Consider the following 23,283-nt stretch of genomic DNA (forward strand, 5'->3'; position numbering starts at 1 on the left):
AGCATTTTGTTAAAACAACCCGACGAATAAGCGTTAATCGTTCATGAATCTTTACACGATCGCCAAAAGGTTGTAGCCGACTTTCACGATCAGAAATATTAATCTAAGATAGGGACATTAGCTACCTGATAAAAAAAAATGAAACATGCTTTTTTTTATTTTGGTTCAATATATCAACATTGAAAGTAGAACAAGATGAACCATTTCATTAATTTATTCTATCCATAAAAAATCATTCGAGTACAGGTAAAAACGATGATAATAAAATTGAGAATGGAAATGGGGGCTATGTCACAGAGAAAAAAAATACGATTGATACGATGCTTGTTGTCCGCGATTCGCTTTTTGTCCGCTTTTGCTTTTTGTCCGATAATTTTGCTTTTTGTCCGACACTTTGCTTTTTGTCCGTTACTTTTTGTCCCATTATTTTGCTTTTTGTCCGACACTTTTGCTTTTTGTCCGTTGCTTTTGTCCGTTGCTTTTTGTCTTTTTGTCTCATTATTTTGCTTTTTGTCCGACACTTTTGCTTTTTGTCCGTTGCTTTTTGTCCGTTTTGCTTTTTGTCCGATAATTTCCAGGTGATCACAAAGGCTATTTAGAGCCACTAGTTTATTATTATTAGAACTATGCATAGTTGGTTAATAATGACGGTTAAGACTGTTAAGACTATGATGTCAAGTAATTTCCGCTGATTTTTGGAACAGATGTGAGGTACAGGGTTATTTGAACGGACGTAATTCGAGTTCGACTTTTTTGTTGCTTTTACTTTCGACATGTAAAGTTTAGCGTATGTCATGAATGTCACGCCCTTATTGTAAAGAGACTATATGCCAGGTCTTTCTAACAACTACTGAAAACAATTTGTGGCGTAATTAAAGAAGTTAGCAATATCTATATAGATGATGTTCTTTCACTAAATGTTAAAAATTTGGTGACAATGTTGAACGCATCTATCCCATTGAACTAGAGAAAAAGGATACAACAGATACAGTTAAGCCGGCCTCATATCTTGACTTACTAGAAATTGACAATGAGGGTTAATTGAAAACAAAACTTTACGACAAAAGAGATGATTTCAGCTTTCCAATTGTGAACTTTCCATTTCCAGGTAGTAACATTCCAGCAGCACCTGTATACGGTGTATATATCTCCCAATTGATACAATATTCCCGTGCTTGAATTTCATATCATGATTTTCTTGATAGAGGGTTTTTGCTCACAAGAAAGCTATTAACTCAAGAGTTCCAAATGGTTAAGTTGAAATAATCACTTCGTAAATTTGACGGACGCCATCACGAGTTGGTTGACCGTTATGGAATAACCGTTTCACAAATGATATCGGATATGTTCCTTACAACGTAACTACAATCCCCTTCCCTTTCATAAATCTGACATAAACGAATTAGACTATTTAACGGATTTGTAATCTCATAAGCAACACGACGGGTGCAACATTGGGAGCAGGATCTGCTTACCCTACCGGAGCACCTGAGATCACCAATAGTTTTTGGTGGGGTTCGTGTCACAGTGTTTATTCTGTAGTTTTTCTATGTTGTGTCATGTGAACTATTGTTTGTCTGTTTGTCCTTTCCTTTTTAAGCCATGGCGTTGTCAGTGTATTTTCGATTTATGAGTCTGACTGTTCCTCTGGTATGTTTCGTCCCTCTTTTAACGAGGCTTTTCCAAGGATGCAATTGCTTATAGACTGTAAATTAACCCTCTACTGTATAACAAATAATCCACAAATCCTCAAAAGGGACTTTTAATGATGAAATATAAAGCAACAAGCGTGGCTTTCAAATTGACACGAGTATTCATTTGGTGTTTATGGTAAATTCTTTGGGGCTATATAAATTTCATGGAAATAAACAAAGATCATGGCAACCTTTCCTTGGTGATGTTTAAATAGCTGTCATGGGCGTTAAAAAATATATGTTGACCAACAAAATATCGTATGTGTACCAAAAGCTGTCAGCGATGGTCACACAGACAATTTGCTACATGAGTGGACCAAAGTCAGACTTTTCACGAGATCCTATTAAATATCTAGCGGTGTCACTACATGAACCTTGTGCTGCAGAGATTTCGGTGCACAACATGACAGAAACATTATTTTTTTTGAACTCAATGTTGATAATTCGACATTGGATGTTTCATATACTCATTGTAGCTGAAAAATGATAACGAAACACTTTTGTTTGATATCGATCTATTGTTTGAATTGTAAATGTTCATATTCATTATTGTTTTACGGATTATCATTTTGAATATAGATTTTGTTTATGAAAAAGCAAGTGTTGAACTCGCGCTTTTTTTGGTACTCATAACATGTTAGCTGTCATTTTTTTAAACGTACCTATCTGAGACCAGGCTTCACGGTCATAAAACTTTCCAGCATGATTTTTGTAATCAGACTCGAAAATCAACCAATCAAATTGCTGGATTTCATGTTTCGAGCATGATTTTTGTGCTCCGAGCACTGAGCAAAGTTTTATGCCTTCAAGGCCAGGAGTGCATTCCACCGGCATTTTTCGTTTACTTTTGCGTATATTTTATGCAGACCATTTTTTTCCCAATCAGTGTTTTACCAATATTTTAGCTGCATGCAACATCTTAAATACTCAGAACAACGAAAAAAAAATAATTTCAGAAATAAATTGCATTTAGCCATCATGCAGCGAATAGCTTTTTAAGAGATGTTTTCGTTAAAGGATAATTCCATTATGTTTGTGAAATTTTAAGACTTAACGACAAAAAAATAAATCAAAACATTACATTAATCAAGTATCACCTATAGTATTTTACAACCTTAATTGATGGTAGTTTCTGATATTTGTTTCTTGGATATTAGTTATTATATAAAAAAAGAAGATGTGGTATGATTGCCAATGAGACAACTATCCACAAAAGACCAAAATGACACAAACATTAACAATTATAGGTCACCGTACGGCCTTCAACAATGAGCAAAGCCCATACCGCATCTAGTCAGCTATAAAAGGCCCCGATAAGACAATGTAAAACAATTCAAACGAGAAAACTAACGGCCTTATTTATGTAAAAAAATGATTGTCCTGAATAAAAATCTTTATGCGATTGTGCGTTTTTCCGCATACGTTTCTGTTTTTATCATGAAATTTCTTCTGTTAGCCAAGACAAAACTTTAGTTAACAAGTTAGTCAAATGCTTTAGTTTCAGATATATAAGCCGGTGAAAAATCTACATTTTACCACAATGTTCTATTTTTAGACATGGCGGACATCTTGATAATTGGACGGGGTCATCGGATAATTTTTTGAAACTAGATACTCATGTGGCCATATTTGCTTTAATTTTGCCATTATTTCAGATTTTCTGAAAATAAACGACGACGACGGATGCCAAGTGATAGAAAAAAAAGCTCACTTAAACCTCTGGTCCAGGTGAGCTAAACAGGCAAAACGGACAAAGAGCAAAAGTGGCGGACAAAGAGCAAAATTATCGGACAAAAAGCAAAACGGACAAAAAGCAAATTGCGGGCAAAAAGGACCAAAGAGCAGATAACAGCCGAAGGCCACCAATGGGATCTTCAACACAGAAAGAAAACCCCGGCCACACCAGGAGGTCCCCAAATGTGGACCTCAGCTGGTCACTAAATAAAAACGAGTACAATTTTAGTGAAATGGACGTCATACTCAACTCAAAACTATAAATGAACAAGATTAAATACGGCGGGGTGACGCATGTTTTGAGAGAACCCCCGTTTATATCTCTAGCCAATGCGATGTAGAATAAAGAAACACAAATCAAGTTAAGAGAAGCCTGAGTCCAATGTCAGAATAGGTAACAAAAGAAACTTAGCAAAATTCAATGCACAGGCAATATTTGTATCTATAAAAGTTTGGCAAGAAATAAACTGAATGATTATAGTCTCCACCTGAAAAGAATAACAGGGAGTTTTTATACTAATATAGACTAGTACAAGACTTTCCATTAGTATACACATTGTGATATTTTTAAAACGTCTAGATAATTGTCAATTTGAAACTATTCACACGTGATCATACGTGTTAGAAAAGACTGTTCTGACTCACCAACACAATGCCTTCTGCCTTTACACTGTACATAGAAAATACACATCGAGTATATGTGTTTTCTGACGGTAAATTGACATATTAATGTATGCAATCTTCCCTCCTCCGCATGGATACTGATTTGTATACACTGAATAATTGTATTTTCGGCTAGCGGCAAATCGACATATTTCTTCCTCATGTTTTTTTCTCTTATTTCATTTAAGTCTTTTTCAAGTCATTTTTTTCCACAATAAGCCATCGGCTCGGGTCATAAATGGAATAGGTAAAGTGTCCTTATATTAGTTTAGAGACGTACGTGCATTCTCTGAGCGTGCATTACAATTTACAATCAGTATGCATTTTTGGTGTGTCTCTTTGGTCTTATCATTCATATATAGCAAAGACACATATTATATGTCTCTGTATATAGCAAAGGTTCTATTTTTTGGCCTCCTCATGGGGTTTTTGATTCTGTGATTACTTGGCTATGATTATACTGATTATTTGATTACCAGATTATATATTGACTTATTTGATTCTCTATATATCATGAGGACTCATAAATATTTTGGTTATTTGATTATCTTGTTAAAAAAAATATTAAGGATTATTTGATTGTATTGGCAAAAAAAATGTGATTATTTGATTATATTTGTAAAGACTGTAAACATTTGTAATTATTCGATTACTTGGACACCCCCATGATGGACCTCATTGTTTAACTCAACAAAACCGGATACACAGGGTTGTAGCCGTACCCAATTTGTGGTTTGCTATCGCCTACATTGAGCATCATGGCTGCGAACGTTCTCGCCTCGATGCTCGACGAATTAATGGGAAGGGATAGAAATCTGGCCCCTTCAGATAGAAAAAATGATATACGATGGGATGATGCAGAAGTAAATATATTCAAAAGCTATACTAATTATACTCAATGATCGAACTGGCGCTTCTTAGATTAGTTATGTGTCACGTGACCATATCCATGTTGCATAGCCACAAGCTTTGCTTAAAATTTTTGATTCTTACCCAGAATATTCAATTCGTCACGAGCCATTTGGCTGTGATTAAGCTGCAACGTTGATCTGTTGATTGTCATCCAGAAATAAAATTACATTGTCAAAGTATCAATGAATAATAGATATAGGAAGATGTGGTGTGAGTGCCAATGAGACAACTCTCCATCTAGTCCAAATAATTATGACGTCTTGAAAGGCTATTATAATATTTTTTCTTTGACGCCTTACATCGACGTCATAATGCTGAAGTGCCATTTTCGGTTGGACTTTGAGAGCATATTTTGCTCTCAACTTTGAGACCCAATTTAGCCATCAAATTTTCATTGAAGGCTAAAACAAAATGCATATATAAAAATTCTCACCTTTTATGTGTTTGTTTGTGCAAAATATTTCCAATTAACCCCTACAGAAATAATAATATAAGGAACAATTCCATCATAGGCGGGAACATGTCGACTGCATTTTTTAAAACGTTTGTCTGATTTCCTTCGACAAGATTATAAAATAATTTTTACACCAAACTCGGTAAAACCAGATTTTCCGGAACAATTGTTTTACATTATCCGGAAATTCAGGTCAGTGAAAATGTACCGAGTTTGGTTCAAAAATATATTTTATACAACTAAAATGAAGCATCTACAGGAGAATTCAGCTAAACGTTTTAATAAAGCAGTAAATTCCTTCTCAAAGTCCAACTGAATAAATGAGTTTGGCGTTATGCGTCAAAGAAAAAAATTATAATAGCCTTTCAAGACGTCATACTTATTTGGACTACTCTCCATCCAAATAACAATTTTTAAAAAGTAAACCATTATAGGTCAATGTACGGCCTTCAACACAGAGCACAGAGCCTTGACTCACACCGAACAACAAGCTATAAAGAGCCCCAAAATTACCATTCATACGGAAAGACCAACGTAACGGTCTAACCTATATAAAAAAATTAAAAAAAACGAGAAACACATATATATAACATCAACAAACGACAACTACTGTATATCAGATTCCTGACTTAGGACAGGTGCAAGCATTTGCAGCGGGATTAGATGTTTTAGTGGATCCAAACCTTCTCACTTTTTCTGAAACAATAGCATAACATCACAACATAGAAAAACACAAGATAAAATATAAATTTGCAGACTTAACTCAAATCAAAAAAGAGCTAGTAAAAGTAAGACTAAAGTCTACGTTGTAGTACATGATATTCATACATGTACTTTGGAAAGATCCTGATACATGACTCAGACTCGTGAATATTATTCCCATCATTGGGTATCAACCTCAAATCTGTTATAAAATTTTCACTGAAAAAAATAAGTAAGGTTCTCACAAAAATAAATGTCATGTGCACACATGCATGCCATGCATGTAAATGACAATTTTTTCCCTCCAAGATCATATGTTGTAGTTTAAAATTTAAGTACTAAACTAATTTGTAGGATATGTTGGCCAATCAAGTTCTCTTATAATTGTGAGTTTTGATTTAGATGAAAAAAAATCTTGTATTTTTCAGGTATGTAAATATTATCTGTGTGGTTTTTGTCCACATGAACTGTTTGTTAACACGAGAGCTGATTTAGGTGAGTTGATTGATACTGCTCTAACCTTCTAATTTTATAAAGAATTTTGAGCAAACTGTACTTCCAGTAAGATACACTATGTAATCTGCGCATTGATGAAACATAAAAAAAAAGAACCCCATGCTTCTGCATGATCAATCAGAACTTTTCCTATAGTAAATATTAAAATTCATATGTACACTGTATGTTGATAAAGATATATTTAATTCAAAGCATTCTGGCTCACAGGTTGGTTAAGTTAACATTGGAGATATGTGTTCTTTAAACATCAATAAAATGCAATCGTTTTTAAGTAGCACGAACCAGGGACAGTCCCTATGTCAGCTACACTGGAAACACCTCTTGGAGAAATTTTTTATTTTCTCGTAAGACTAAGATCATAGAATTATTTTTTTAAATCCTGTAAATTATAAATACTAAATATAATACAATATAAATTTTGCTGGAAAATGGATTTTATTTTTGATAATACATGTACATGTAATATAAAAAGAGTTTTAATGGAAAAGGTTCATTTGATATGTCGATTCAAAAATCTTTGAGTCTGTTTGTAAGAATTGTCTATAAGTATTTATTCTGTCTCTGTCTTTTAGTTAGTAGTACCTACATGTCAACCATATGCACATCTCAACTTTACAAATTATATGTAGCTTTTAAAGATAATTTTTTCTATTATATATATTTCAGGTCCATGTGAAAAACTTCATGATGATCATCTCAAGAAAGAGTAAGTAAACTTTAATTTAGTATACATGACATTGATAGGACATAGAATGGTAGTCCAAGTCCAAAGTTTGTTTAACATTATTTAGACATAACAGTTTGCTGTTCATCAAACTGCATAGTTAACCACCATGAAAGAAGGACAAATTTTACTGGAATGAAAGTAATAATAATTTGCCTTAATGAACCCTAGGCAAATGCTGGATTGCAGTCTGATACCCTGCTTTTGCACTGCCTATGTATTGTTTTTAGTCAACTAGAAAAAAGTAACTAAGTACATGAAGTACAATTGATCGATTCATTATTTTGAGAAAAAGTAAATAATGAAATACATTTAATAGATATCATTAAAAACTTTTAACATTTACGTTCTCAATATCTTTGGTGTTTTTTTCCATTTCAGATATACAAAAAGTTCCAAATTTGGAAAAGTTGGTTTTGAAGAAGATTTTCATCGTTATTTACAAAGTTTGGTGTCAGATTGTGAAAGAAGAATAAAAAGAGGACATCAGCGTCTGGCTCTGAGTAACCAACAGGGCAGTGTAAGTAAAATCAGTTATGAGAATATGGAAATTTGTTAGTTCACAGTTAGACAGAAAAAGAAGAGTAAACTCTCATGATGTAACTAAGGGCTAATTCTTTAAAATTGATGGCCCCTTTCATTTAATAAAATACCTATCCTTCATTTAAAAAAAGGGAAAACACAGCCAACAAAAATTCACATGGTCATTTAAAAAGAGAATTTTAGTGACAGATTCCAAGTTGGCAACAGATGAAATGAATCCTTACATTCAAACAACAACATTACAATTTGATTTATCATGATGAATGAAGCATCTTTCTAATTTTTCAGCAGTTACAAAATCAGTGTCAGATCTTTAAAACTAGCAGTGTTGTGATAGGGTTATATACAAAACTCAATGATTTATTTTTGCACCTTTAACAGATACAGCTGATTGAAATAAACAATATCATTATAGATTATGTACTAGTTTTAACATATTGTCTTGTTTTTTTTAAATCTTAATTTATGCTTTTGTAACTATTTACAGTTGAGCAACAATATGAATATGATGAAAGATGAGAAAATAAATATATTGACAGAAAAAATCAATGATTTAGTTCAGCAGGTAAGTGTGTACTTAAATTCTCGCTAAAAATGTTAATATGCATGATAAGAAAGATTATCTTTCTGTAGATAGTCAAAATATAGTTTTTGAACGAAAGATTAAACAGTTTTTGCTGCATAGATATGCTATTGAAGTATGGCTCTACTGGTAGAAATCTTTAAATTAACAGGATATCACATCCAAATTTTATGGTGATGTTATATATAGAGCTCATATATTATGATAAAATCCACATAAAGTTATTGAACCTTTGAATACACCTGTATTCTTATATGTTGTCAATTTAACATTGTAGTAATATCTTGAATGTTGCCTTTATCCCTATGAACAGTGATTTTATTTTAAATTCTTCAATACAAAACCAAACATTTTTTACTGTGTAGTAATTAGTACTGAAGTATTGCCAGGATTTTATCAAATTTTATATTCAAAGAGAAATAGTCTTCTTCTATCTGACATGAAGAAGCAAGTCTGTGTATAACGGAATCCGAATGAAGTTTTAAATCAACTCTTACTTTTATAGGCAGAAGAACTAGGTTGTGAGGGTAAGGTTGAGGAGGCCCAAGGAGTGATGAAACTTTGTGAACAACTTAGAGATGAGAGAAGACAACTAGAGGAGGTATGTGGAGGATGTATAATCACAAGTGTTGATCATAATTTTAAAATAAAATAGATAGTATTAAAAGGGGCAAAAAGTGCTTTTCCATATTTTAAGATCCTAAAATATATGCATGAATTTTTAATATGGGGATATTTTGTTTATTTTTGTCTACTTACAAAGATGATATAAATGTTGAAAGAATTAGACTGTTTAGATACAAATCTAAGGAAATATAAATTGTTACAAGGGATGTCAATAAATTATGTGTTCTTGTTCAGAGGAGTTGTAGATCATGATAAGTGAATTTGAGTCTCTGATTTAATAGTAACAAAAATCTTTAAATTGTTATGATATGGCAACAGTTGTGTTGTTTATACCAATCGTAACCTAAATTGAAGACTAAAATATGATAGAATAATATAAATTGTATTTTTAGAGTAAGTTAGCCAATGCATCAAATGAACCAGAGAAGACAATGGAAGTTTGTACAGTATGTGGTGCATTGTTAGTGGTAGGAGATGTACAACAGAGAATAGATGAACATTTAATGGGGAAACAGCATGCTGGTTATGCTAGAATCAGGTCTTATGTGGAGGATTGGAAAAAGGTAAGCATACACCTTATTGCTATTTGTCTGCCATTGCTGGATATCACACAGGTTCCCGTAAAATGTTGACGTCATAAAACAATATATCTGACGCTACAATGGAAAAGTGATTGTTGTTGACTTCAAAAGTTCAAGCGGCTGGGTCAGCCGGGATTAGTGATAAGGTGTATTGTACCTTTTTGACTATGCAGTAATAGTTTAAGAAGAAAAATGAATTGCAGATTTTGTTCAGTTGAAAGGATTAAGGGTTTGATGCACAGAATAGAGATTTGTCATTTATTGAAGGCAGCATAATGTCTAGTTATTGATATAGTTTTGTTCAATTTAAAGGCTACATTTTTTTTTATGTATACCAAATATCTCTTTTATTCTATTTTTAGATCATTACCCTGTTCAATAATAAGAAGTCAGAGTTCTTTACATTTTATAAATATTCGGTATATAAGATTATATATTGCTGTATTGAAAATAAGATCTGTTTGGGAAATAGCATTCTTATTTTGTACTTAACTTGGTTCAACTTTATATGATTGCAGAAAAAAGTAATGGAAGATGAAGAAAGAGAGTCTAGATTGGCAAAGGAAAGGGAAGAGAGAGAAAAAGAGCGAGAAAAGGAAAGAGAAGACCGTAAGAAACGAGATCAAGAAAGGGAAAAAGAAAAAGAAAAGGAAAGAGAAAAAATAAAAGAGAAAGAAAAAGAAAGACAAAGGGATAAAGATAGGGACAGAGATAGAAAGAAGAGATCAGAAAGTAAAGATAGACACAGGTTTGTTCTTATATTTTACATGCATACTTACTGCTGCATACTCATTTGAGAAGAATGGATTTTACAGCCTAAACAAATCACTAAAAGAATGAAAAGCTACAAATAAGTAAAGGTGTTTTCCGACAGGCAATATTGTTAAAAAGCAAGTAATTGATAAGAAGTATCTCTGGTCAATTTATGACCCCGGCATTGCAGATAGTCACCAAAGAAATTAACCACCGTACTAATTAGACAGTTTCCATATCTTTTCTACTGGGCTACCTGGGTTATTAATAAATGCTAATTAATCGTTGTAGTTCCTGTCAATATGATACTTCCACGCTAGCACATAATCATTGTAAAATTAGTTATCAATGTTTACTTTCTGTGAATGCATAGTTCTTATGAAACATTTATGGCTTAACAATGTTTCCTCTTTTACTTTTAATTCATGTCAATTTAGGAGGGCAAAATTATACAGTATCTATCCCTTGTCAGTGATGATAAAACTATTTCTTAACTTATTAAACTTTTTTCAAAGTTAGATAAAAGCTGTAAGTTACTTGCCAATGATACACATATAAATGACCTTCTGCTGTTGTTTTTTCTATGGTCGGGTTGTTGTCTCTTTGATACATTCCTCATTTCCATTCTCCATTTTATATATATATATATATATACGAGTCTAAATTGAAAACTACGTTCAAACCTATGACTGAGTTGGATAAAAACCGCAATTTTTATACGTGTGCATGTCAAACAAATTTCGTTGTAGAAGGGTCTAAAAACAGCACAAACAACATTTTCCAAAAGACCAAAAGAGTGAAAAAGTATATTTAAACAAAACGCATTTGACTAACAGGTCGAACAACTGATGTTCTTTAACCCTGCTGACTGCCATTGGCGATTGCCAAATAAAATTGATCACAGGTTGTAACAAAATGGATCTTATTATAAATTTAATACGTCACAGAAAGAAAAAAAAATGTTAACTTGTGGACAGGATGTTGTGCCACAAACATTCGGTGTCAATATTTCTTTAGTACACCATATCCGGATTTCGACAATAAATGTCTCTTCAGTGATGTTAGGGATCGAAACGGTATTTGGAAGGCCATATAAAAAGCACCCTCATTTTTAGAGAAAGTACCCTCATTTTTAGATTAACTCTTGAATTTTAAGAGTCAATATATAGGATGAACGGATCATATAAACCGGAGGGAAAATATGATACATGCCCAAACAAAAAATATAAACGATACTAAATTGAAAACTACGTTCAAACCTATGACTGCGTTGGATAAAAACCGCAATTTTTATACGTGTGCATGTCAAACAAATTTCGTTGTAGAAGGGTCTAAAAACAGCACAAACAACATTTTCCAAAAGACCAAAAGAGTGAAAAAGTATATTTAAACAAAACGCATTTGACTAACAGGTCGAACAACTGATGTTCTTTAACCCTGCTGACTGCCATTGGCGATTGCCAAATAAAATTGATCACAGGTTGTAACAATATGGATCTTATTATAAATTTAATACGTCACAGAAAGAAAAAAAAATGTTAACTTGTGGACGGGATGTTGTGCCACAAACATTCGGTGTCAATATTTCTTTAGTACACCATATCCGGATTTCGACAATAAATGTCTCTTCAGTGATGTTAGGGATCGAAACGGTATTTGGAAGGCCATATAAAAAGCACCCTCATTTTTAGAGAAAGTACCCTCATTTTTAGATTAACTCTTGAATTTTAAGAGTCAATATATAGGATGAACGGATCATAAAATGACTGCGTTGGATAAAAACCGCAATTTTTATACGTGTGCATGTCAAACAAATTTCGTTGTAGAAGGGTATAACGACATTATATATATATATATATATATATATAAACGAGTCTTAATTGAAAACAATGTTCAAACCTATGATTGCGTTGGATAAAAACCGCAATTTTTATATGTGTGCATGTCAAACAAATTTCGTTGTAGAAAGGTCTAAAAACAGCACAAACAACATTTTCCAAAAACCAAAACAGTGAAATAGTATATTTAAACAAAACGCATTTGACTAACAGGTCGAACAACTGATGTTCTTTAACCCTGCTGACTTCCATTGGCGATTGCCAAATAAAATTGATCACAAGATGTAACAAAATGGATCTTAATATAAATTTTAAACTTAATAGAAAACAAATTTGTTAACCTGTGGCCACGATGTTGTGCCACAAACATTCGGTGTCAATATTTCTTTAGTACACCAGATTTGGATTTCGACAATAAACGTCTCTTCAGTGATGTTAGGGATCGAAACGGTATTTGGAAAGCCATATAAAAAGTACCCTCATTTTTAGAAAAAGTACCCTCAATTTTAGATCAACTCTTGAATTTTAAGAGTCAATATAGGATGAAAGGATCATATAAACCGGAGGGAAAATATGATACATGCCCAAACAAAAAATATAAACGATACTAAATTGAAAACTACGTTCAAACCTATGATTGCGTTGGATAAAAACCGCAATTTTTCTACGTGTGCATGTCAAACAAATTTCGTTGTAGAAGGGTCTAAAAACAGCACAAACAACATTTTCCAAAAACCAAAACAGTGAAAAAGTATATTTAAACAAAACGCATTTGACTAACAGGTCGAACAACTGATGTTCTTTAACCCTGCTGACTTCCATTGGCAATTGTCAAATAAAATTGAACCTATATATACAAATCTAATAATCCTTGTCTAAACATGAACAGGTGTTTCTTTTGAAACTTTTAGGATGACCATTTTATTAACAAACCATATATTAACATCTTTTCTTATATTTTGCATCTTTTTAAACAGGCGTAGAAAAAGTAGAAGCAGGAGTCGACATAGACACAAATCTAGAAGCCGATCACGTGACCGATCTCATCACCACCGTCGTCGAAGGACTAGGTCACGTTCAAGGGACAAGGACTCATCAAGGAGAAGAGACCGAGATAGGAGAAGTAGAGATGTAAGAAGTCGAGACAAAAGTAGGGATAAAGATAGAAGAAGTCGGGATAGAAGTCGTGACAAGAGAAGTAGAGACAGAAGCAGGGATAAAGATAGAAAAGACAGAGACAGAAGGAGTAGGGATCATAGAAGTAGAGACAATGATCATAAGAGTAGGGAAAGAAGTAGGGACAAGGATCATAAAAGTAGAGATAGGAGTAGGGACAAGGATCATAAAAGTAGAGAAAGAAGTAGAGACAAAGATCGTAAAAGTAGAGAAAGAAGTAGAGATAAAGATCGTAAGAGTAGAGAAAAAAGCAGTGAAAAGGATCGTAAAAGCAGGGAGAGAAGTAGTGAAAAAGACCAAGAGAATGGAGAAAAAGAAAAGAGCATAGAGAAAGAAGACAAACCTGGTAATTAAATAAAGACTAAATTCTTAATTGCAGTCATTTATAACAAGGTTTATAAAAAAAATTCCAAATATATTATAAAAATTTAAAGTATAAACATATAGTTAGTATAGTTTTGAAAATAAAGATGATATTTGTCACTCCACATAAGTGAAAAAATTGAGATATCTTTCCAGCATGTAAATTGAACATGCATTTTGACCATTTTTTTATGAATTTTACTGAAAAGTATATACAATAGTAGAATAGAGAATGGAAATATGAAATGTTTCAATGCGACAACAATACAACCAAAGAGCAAAAACAGCTGAATGCCTCACAAAAGATTTTCATCTTCATGTTTATATTGGCTGGCCGCTATAAGTGTTTTTGAGGTTATTTTTATTCTAATACTCATGTACATTTTTTTCATTTGAAATCCAAAAAAAAGTTACTAGTAAAAATTGATAAAGGTGTGCACTGGCTATATCAATATCGACTACATATTCAATTGTAACTTAATTTCTTATTCCAGACTCAGTAGAAGAGCCAGAGATAAAGAAAAGTGAAGAAGGATCAGAAGTAAAGCCACTAGAAAACAAGGAAAATCCTGAGAACATTGAAGAACCCATGCAATGAGGAAAGGTGACATAAAATATGATCCAAAATGAGGTAAGTGAAGTGTTTTCCAAGGGAGATAACTCCAGATTTACAAGGTGAGTGGATCACTGGGGGGGTCTGTTTATTAAAAGGAAATGTGGTCCTTCTATTATAAGGTTAACAATCAGATACAGCCTCAGAAATACAGGATAGATTTATAAGATTAAGTGGCATCTCTGTCTGGTTTTAAGGACCAACAGAGAAATAATTGTTTTAAAAAATAGCAAAAAAGAACCAAAGCCGTTTTAATTTTGAAGCATATAAACCAATACCTTTCTCCACATGTGTCCCAACCTTAACAGTTAAGAGGAGAAAATTTTATAAAATGTTGAAAAATCATCTGAATGTTAACCAACTTGCCTTTGTGTTAATAACATTTAAATTCCTAATATGCCTACCTGATACTCTGATATTGGCAGCAATGGCGAGGTTAGTTCAATCTTTTATCGGTTAATTACACCTTCAGTAAAGATAAAGAAAACAAAGGTATGTTTCTCAGAAATTTTGATTGTTTGGAGGTAAGTGACACCATTCTTTTCAAGTAGGAATTTGTCCATTTTGGGAAACCAACTCCCTTTGGGTCAGACAACAGATTTGATGCTGAAAGTAGAGGTAAGACTGAAATCAAAACAGAAGATGTTGGGTGTGTGACTTTGCTCACTAGAGGTGAGTGGCAACTTTTGTTGTTACTATGACGAACTCAACATAAAATAAATATTGAGCGTTTATTTGATTTCAGTAGAGTGTGTACCATTTTGAACAGTGTATATTGAATGTTAACATCATAAAAATAATGTTTATTTACGAGGTAAGATTTAATTTCTCAGAGTGTAAATGGTGCAGTTAATGTTTACAATGTTCATGTTCTTGTTTACAAAAAAAAGGATATTTAAAAAGATATGGAGAAAAAATAACAAAACATACATTTTACAGTTATTTAAACAATAGATGAGGCTTGGAACATCTTATAATTTATTTAAGAAAACATTATTTGTTGAGTTTATAATACATGAATCTTTATTGTGGTAAAGGTACATGGGGTTAGTGCTTTCAACCTGGCAATTGATATATTTCCAATTTTATAGCCTCCTCTATTGCTTTAAGATTGTTGGATAAAAAGCCATGACTTATAACAGGCAAATGATAACCAAAAATCGGTATTGTATGCTTGTTGTGTTTATTTACAGTACTTCTTTCAACTTTTCTTAAATCTATCTTCCTCTAGACTTCAGATGATATGTAGTCCTACTATGGTACAATATGTTGTCATTCAAAATTATGGCAGTCTAGCTCTCAAAATTTTTCATTTGATACACAAACAGACATTACTTATAAACAAGATTTTTAAGTTCACACACAAGTTACACATGTTTCAAAAAGCCAAACTACACCTTTTTTATATATTTAAATTTATTGAAAGCAAGATTGATAAAATCCAGCTAAAGCTTTTATGATGACCTAAAACTAAAACTAAAAGAAAACTTAATATGAATTTTTATTTCTCAAGAGAGTTAGCTTGCCTTTGTAAGGGAAGAGTGCTGCTTCAAGGCTAGATATCTTCTGAAGAGAAAAATTACCAATTTTTTTGAATTTTCATTTTACACAAATTTTAAATGCATTTAAGAAATCTCATAAGGAATAAGGGAATATTATTTAAGAATTCAATATACTGATATACTTATCATTGGCTTGAAACATTAAAAAAACAGTAAATGGAGAACTGCCGGTAGTAACTTTTGCATTTAAGTAACACAAAATTTGAAGGTATAAGATATAAGATTTTTTTTGTCATTTGTAAAATGTGTTTTGTTTGCTGTTTATTGTAACAATTCTTAGATAAGTTTTTCAAATTTCAAATATGGAAACAATGTAGGAAACGTACTAGTAAATCTGAGTTCCATTGTGAAATTGTTGAAGATAAAATATTAATTTTGTGATAATGATGACAATATAGGAAGGAACTTCTCAAATTAGATCATTATGGAATACACGAAACAGAGATTTACTCTTAGAATTGAGATCTGTAATAAGAACATTTTAAATAAGGTTTAGAAATATGATAGGAGCAGATGCTATCATATATCATTCTGTATTCTTATTGAATAATTAGTTGGTGTTGAATAGAAAAATTTATAGGATAAAATCATGAATGAAATGAGAAAGCAGACACAAATACTCAAAAGCATGTTAGAGAGAAGTGTGTGATTTTAATATGAACTGTTTACTTCATGTTATGTGAATGGTTTTCTTTATCCCACTGAATGATTGAACAAGCTTTCTAGAAAGCAGAACTGGACAGGAGAAAAGGCGTCAACCATTATGGATGATAAAGGGAACATTGTAATAGAGGTATACTAAAAAGATCCCACCTTATTACAAAGGTTACACTAAACAACTCTCAGGAAGTACCTTCAAAATTATTTTACAGAAGTTTTTTCTGACTTTTGAATAAAGATATACAAAAATCTTGATTACCAATAAAACCTAAGATTAGAAGTTTGGCAACAAACAGAACATTTTGAAAATAACACAAATTCTTAACTACATGAGCAAAAACTTTTTCTGCAATTGAAAGTGATTGGGTTGAAAATTTACTATTAAAATCATTTAAAATACTAGAATAAATTTTCAAAAATGCATAATTTCTGAAACAGGGTTATTTTGAAATACACAAATAAGCATTAGAAAAGTTCTGAATTAAGATTGTTTCTTCGTTCTCTTTTCTTTCAAATACCAATCTGTTCAGGTTGAAGGAAGATTGTACACAAAAAAAAACACAATAGATTCCAAAGAGTACATGAAGTTTGTTCAAAATTCATAAAAAATCCATTCAAATTGTTGAAATAAGTGAATTTATTAGTTTAAACAAGTTTTAGCACAGTACAACCATTTTCCCCCTAATGGAAATTATAGTTGACCTACCAACTGTTAATAATAGCTCCACTGATGAAAATCCTTTTGATATACAGTATACAAGTCTGATTGGTTGAAATTTGAAATATTCAAATGTTCAAATTCAGTTACTTTAATACATATTTGTAGAGAAAGTTTAAAGTGTCTTTGTCCTTAGAGCTTAATTATACAATGTATAAGACACTAAACTAGCACAGCAAATGTAGGTTATTTTTTTTATAAAAAGTACCATGTAAGGTATTTCCTGAGATTTTTTATGAAATTTATGATATACAACCTATTCATATTGAAAAGTTTCAGATTAGAAATTAATAAAACAGTTAATAAATTTCGATAATAAATATTTGATGCAAATTTTGAAAATGAAGAACCTTTTCTTTAGGAATTTAATATCAAGAGTTTATTTATTTTTGGAAAAAATATTTATACAGACCCTGTCTTAAACTTTTCATATAGTGGTGTCAAATATAAATCGAATAAAATCCACAAGGTGCCATTTGGTGTATAACATTTTTATGCCTATGTGTAAAACTAAAACCAACGAATGGGATATTTCATGACTGTTTTCTGGTTATATTTTTTTATCCATTATCCTTACTAAAACAAAATACAGGTTTTATACAGTCTAGATTTACATTTTGGAGGGAGCTATATCTTTATTTTACAATTCCCCTGAAATATCTGCTGACATTACTTAAATACAGATATACAACTGGTAGTCAAACTCCTAATCTGGAATTCCATAAAAAGAAACAGCATCTTCAATTCAAATTTTTATCACATTTTTTTCTCTCCACATAATTAAAGTTCTGGAAGTGAGACATGGGTGATCTATTTGTGGCATGGCGGTCCAGAATTGTCAACATTTTAAAAGTTTAACTGGTAGGTCACACAGGTGTGACATATCAGTGTTCACACTTTATTTTGGTTTTCTTGGCCGCTTTGTTGGACATTTTAGAAAATGGCATCTTGTGGATTAGTTTGTTCTATTTTAAAAACAAGGTTTTTGAAATAACAGTTTTGTATTTCAGATGAAAACAATGTCTTTAAGTTTTCTTTGATTAAATATTAAAATATGTTTTACTTTTTTTTCGTTTCAGTGAGGAAGCCATTGCAGGATGAGTGTGAATTGCCATTGTACATACAGATACATTTCCATTTTCTACTGACCATTGCGACAGAGAAATCTGCTGTTGAACATTAATCTGTTATTGAGTCATTTCATATACTTGTTGATCCAATTGCTTGAACAATAAAATTGTATAAAGTTTTAAGTAATTTTTGTGTTGTAGCTTACATTTTACTAAAAAGATTTTTTTTATCATTATTTAGAAGTGAAATAGGGAGCAAAGAGCAGAAAATAGATGAAGGCTACCAATGAGACTTAACACTGAGAAAATCCCACACACTGAGGCAGGCTTCAGCTGGCCCTTAAACAAAATGTGTATTTATTCAATGAAATTAAAACATTAAAGTAATTATTCATATAAAACTATTCATCACCTGTCAAGTGATTCTCCTACATATTGACTTTGTCTAGAGTGGATGATTTCTATTCTTTTAACGAACTTTATTGGATGGAGCAAATATGTAGTTTTATTCATCTTTCCTGTGCAAGTTTTAAACATGACTAAGGTGTGGTATTCCTTACATCAGTGTAATTATCAGACGTAACAGTATATGAATACATCTTAATACAAGTGAAGATAAAGGATGCTAACTGAAATACTATGTCTTGTAGAGTTATTTTATGATGAAATTTGTGAAAAGCATAATGACTCTGAAATGAAATTCCTCCAGTTAAAATATTTTGGCCTTATAATAAATAATAAAGAAATATAAAGCTGAAACATGTGAAAAGCATTAGCTGGAGTTTGGAAATGCCTTAAAAATTTTGGGACCCTCATAAACATTGGTTTACAATTAACGGCAAACCAAAGGTAAAAGTGTTTGTTCAATGAGTAGCCTAAAAAGTGGTAAACCTAGTCTACCTCCTAACTGTTGAAAACCAGATTTGGCTAGAGTTTATTACAATCTTTAGTCTTAGAATATGATACATCAATTTTAAATTGCAGAAGAGAAAAGAGTAGTTTAGAACGAACTCGACTTTATACCACCATTTATGCTACCTAAAATGAGGTCTATTGAAACACATGAGTTTGGGTTCTTAACAAATTATTACCAGTTCTGGTTGGATGTCGTCAAGAGATTGTCTTCTCATTATCTGTCGAGACAATTTCCACTTAAATCATACTGTTGTATCAGTGGAGTTTATCTTAATTAAAATCAATACATTGTATACTTACCACAGATTTATGTATAAATCTCGACCTTGATGCATACTAAACTACCGTAATTGATTAGAAATCCTTAGTTTTCTCTGTTGAATTTTGTTTATTGTTGTTTGTCTAGTTTAGTCTTTCCTTTGTGGTCATGGTGTTGTCAGTTATTTCTTACTTGATGAGTTTGAAAATTGCTTTGGTATCTTTAACATCTCTTTCTAAATCACAAGCTGTCGAAGAAAGATATAAGAAAATATGGTATGAGTGCCAATGAGACAACATCCAAGCCGCAATTTGGAAAAGTAAACCATAATAGGTCAAATTTTGGTCTTCAACACACAGCCTTGGCTCACACCGACCAGCATGCTATAAAGGGCACAAAAATTACTTGTGTAAACCGGTTTAAATGGAGAAAGTCTTTGTTATCAGGATACAGATTAGATAACATCTTAACTAAACAGAGGTAAGTGAAACCCCGCCCATTGCAAAGTTCTTGATAAATTTAAAAAACCAGTCCAATAAATAACTTATTCCGGGAATATTTTGCGGGGACACAATCTTTATTATTGCCTGTACCTAAATAAAGGCAACAGTAGTATACCGCTGTTCAAAACTCATAAATCCATGGACAAAAAACAAAATCGGGGCAACAAACCAAAACTGAGGGAAACGCTTTAAATATAAGAGGAGAACAACGACACAACACCGAAACGCAACAGCATACAGAAACGGACCAAGCAACAGACAATACACCACGAGAATAACAAATATAACATCAAAACCAAATACATGAATATGGGATAGACAAGTACCGTGCCACGTCTTATCTAAAAAATAAGAGAAAACAGAAACGAACAATATTATAACAATGGCCATCTTCCTGACTTGGTACAGGACACCTTTAAAGGGGAATAAAAGTGATCCGTCTGCACCCGTATAAGATTCTCTACCTCATGTTTAAAAAAAATCAATTTGCAGCATTAATCAAGCATATGATAACCTCGAAAAGACTTTCTGCAAATGAATCAAATGTTTCACTAAACAACTGTTCCATCATCTAGGTACAAAACTAGAACATTCCAGGGCAATCCCCGCATTGCTGTCTCGATAATTCTTTCTTTGAAACGATGCTCCTGCGTTGCACAATCCAATTGGCATCGTAACATGTTGGTTTAAACCACCTTTGCATGTAGAACATGCAGTCTTTTCCTTATCTGTTGGATTCATAGGCACCTGATGATAACCCATACTAAGGTCCAAAACTGACATCCATTGGCTCAATTGAGTGCGTCTATATTAGCCTCTATTTAAGAAATCGGATATGCATCTTTGATCGTTTTTGTGTTCAATTTCCTGTAATCTACTTTTGATGATTACAACTTCTGCAGATTCAAATTGTGTATCTTCTCGGGTCAGCTCAGGGTTATACTCATCAAATGTTTCACTAAACACGGTTATATCGTCTAAGTACAAAACTAGACCATGTTTCTTCAATCTTAGCAATGCTGTTTCAATAATTCTTTGAAACGATGCTCCTGTCTTGCACAATTCAAATTGCATCATTACATATTGATATAAACCATCTCCGAGAGTAGAAAATGCAGTCTTTTCCTTACATGTTGGATTCATAGGCACCTGATGATAAGCAGTACTCAGATCCAAAACTGATATCTACTTGGCTCATTTGAGAGCGTCTTTATTATCCTCTATTCTATGGATCGGATATGCGTCTTTGATCGCCTTAGTGTTCAATTTCCTGTCATCAACACACAGACGCCGGGGAAGATCTTTCTTTTGTACAAATATAAAGCCTGAAGACTAGGGGCTATTGGACTTTTTCAATAAGTTTCTTATCCTCCAATTTCTTAATTACATCATCAATCGCCTGCCGTTTATATAGACGTATTCGTCTTGCAGGTTCCTTTGCTGGAATTTCTTCTTTTTAGTTTGATACTATACATACAAATTTTTGTCTTTCCTGGCTTTCCTACCGGATCATGGAAAGTAGCTCTATACTTAAGAAGAATCTATCTAACCCTTTCGTCTTCATTCTACGTGAGGTTTTCTCTTCCATCACTATACATTTCCACCTTATACTCGGGAATTTGTTGTGGATCCGTGTCCTTTTCAGAACATGACAAATAGTCCACTCATCAATTCAATATTACTTACAATTTTTTGGGCTGGAACAACCAATCCAATATGACTTCTTTTGTAAAGAATAATATCGGTATCACAAGGATTCAGGATCCTCGAATAAATATTCGACCGTGATGCATTCACTTTAACTCCTCCAATAGATAATCCATACTTCCTTATGAAATTAGTATCAAGACATAAAATTCCAAACACTTTTGAATTTTCTCCAGCATAAACTTTTCTAGTGAGCTTCCCTTTTTCAAATTCAATTATTTATGTTTTGCAGGAATGTTCATGATTTTCATTGCTATAACACGACTAGTTTGCACATTGATACACTCTTGGCTCAAGCAGAGCTGCAAATCCGTGTATATATAATTATACAGACCAATGACATTGATATTTTTAAATAAAACTGATGCCTTATAGATTTAGTTAACGCCTCTAACATAAATTGGAAATGCAGCTAACAATGCGCCCAAAAATAATGTTCATTTCAGCCATACATAAATTTATAGTGTACTTCCATCTGTAAATTCAAATTGTGTATCCTCTCGGGTCAGCACAGGTCTACACTCATCAAATGTTTCACTAAACACGGTTATATCGTCTAGGTACAAAATTAGACAATCCTACTTCAATCTTAGCAATGCTGTTTCAATAATTCTTTGACACGATGCTCCTGCCTTGCACAATCCAAATGGCATCATTACATATTGATATTAACCATCTCCATGTGTAGACAATGCAGTCTTTCCTTATATGTTGGAGTCATAGGCACCTGACTGTAAGCAATACTCAGATCCAAAACTGACATCTACTTGACTCATCTGAGGGCGTCTATATTATTCTCTTTTCTTTGGATCGAATATGCATCTTTGATTGCCTTAGTGTTCAATTTCCTGTAATCAATACAAAGACGCTAAGGAAGATCTTTATTTTGCATTAATATAAAGCCTGAAGACTAGGGCTATTGGACTTTTCAATAAGTTTCTTAAACTCAAATTTCTTAATTACATCATCAATCGCCTGACGTTTTTATAGACGTATTCGTCTTGAAGGTTCCTTTACTGGAATTTCTTCTTTTTAATTTGATACTATACATACAAATTGTTGTCTTTCCTGATTAACCTTTTCACCTTCTCTCTATGTGAGGTTTTCTCTTTCATCACTACATTTCCTTCTTATATTCTGGAATTTGTTGTGGATCCGTGTCCATTTCCAGAATTTGACAAACAGTCCACTTCTCAATCGAATATCACTAACAAGTTTTTGAGCTGGAACAATTAATCCAATATAATTCTTTTGTAAAGAATAATATCTGGTTCACAAGGATTCAGGATCCTCGAATAAATATGCGACCGTGATGCGTTCACTAAAACTCCTCCAATAGATAATGCATGCTTCCTTATGAAATTAATATCAGGGCACAAATTCCAAACACTTCTGAATTCTCTTCAGCATACA

General features: G+C 32.6%; 1 protein-coding gene across 2 annotated transcripts; it reads left to right on the forward strand.

The window, feature by feature from the left end:
• The first annotated feature begins 4,796 nt into the window (after positions 1-4,796).
• LOC134725270 (luc7-like protein 3) lies at positions 4,797-18,669 on the forward strand. 2 transcript variants are annotated; one of them, XR_010108536.1, is made up of 11 exons: positions 4,797-4,954; positions 6,588-6,654; positions 7,342-7,381; positions 7,781-7,919; positions 8,430-8,507; positions 9,031-9,126; positions 9,545-9,715; positions 10,252-10,481; positions 13,302-13,846; positions 14,358-16,831; positions 18,496-18,669. XR_010108536.1 is itself a non-coding variant. In XM_063588946.1 (11 exons), exons 1-10 carry the CDS (start codon positions 4,850-4,852, stop codon positions 14,459-14,461), a joined length of 1,575 nt encoding a protein of 524 aa, XP_063445016.1. In that variant the 5' UTR covers positions 4,797-4,849; the 3' UTR covers positions 14,462-14,494; positions 18,496-18,669. The 2 variants fall into 2 exon arrangements, 1 of the variants encoding a protein (XP_063445016.1); XM_063588946.1 differs by having other exon boundaries at positions 14,358-14,494.
• Positions 18,670-23,283: the final 4,614 nt, after the last annotated feature.

The sequence above is a fragment of the Mytilus trossulus genome, chromosome 7, assembly GCF_036588685.1.
Source record: "Mytilus trossulus isolate FHL-02 chromosome 7, PNRI_Mtr1.1.1.hap1, whole genome shotgun sequence".
NCBI classification, from domain to species: Eukaryota; Metazoa; Mollusca; class Bivalvia; order Mytilida; family Mytilidae; genus Mytilus; species Mytilus trossulus.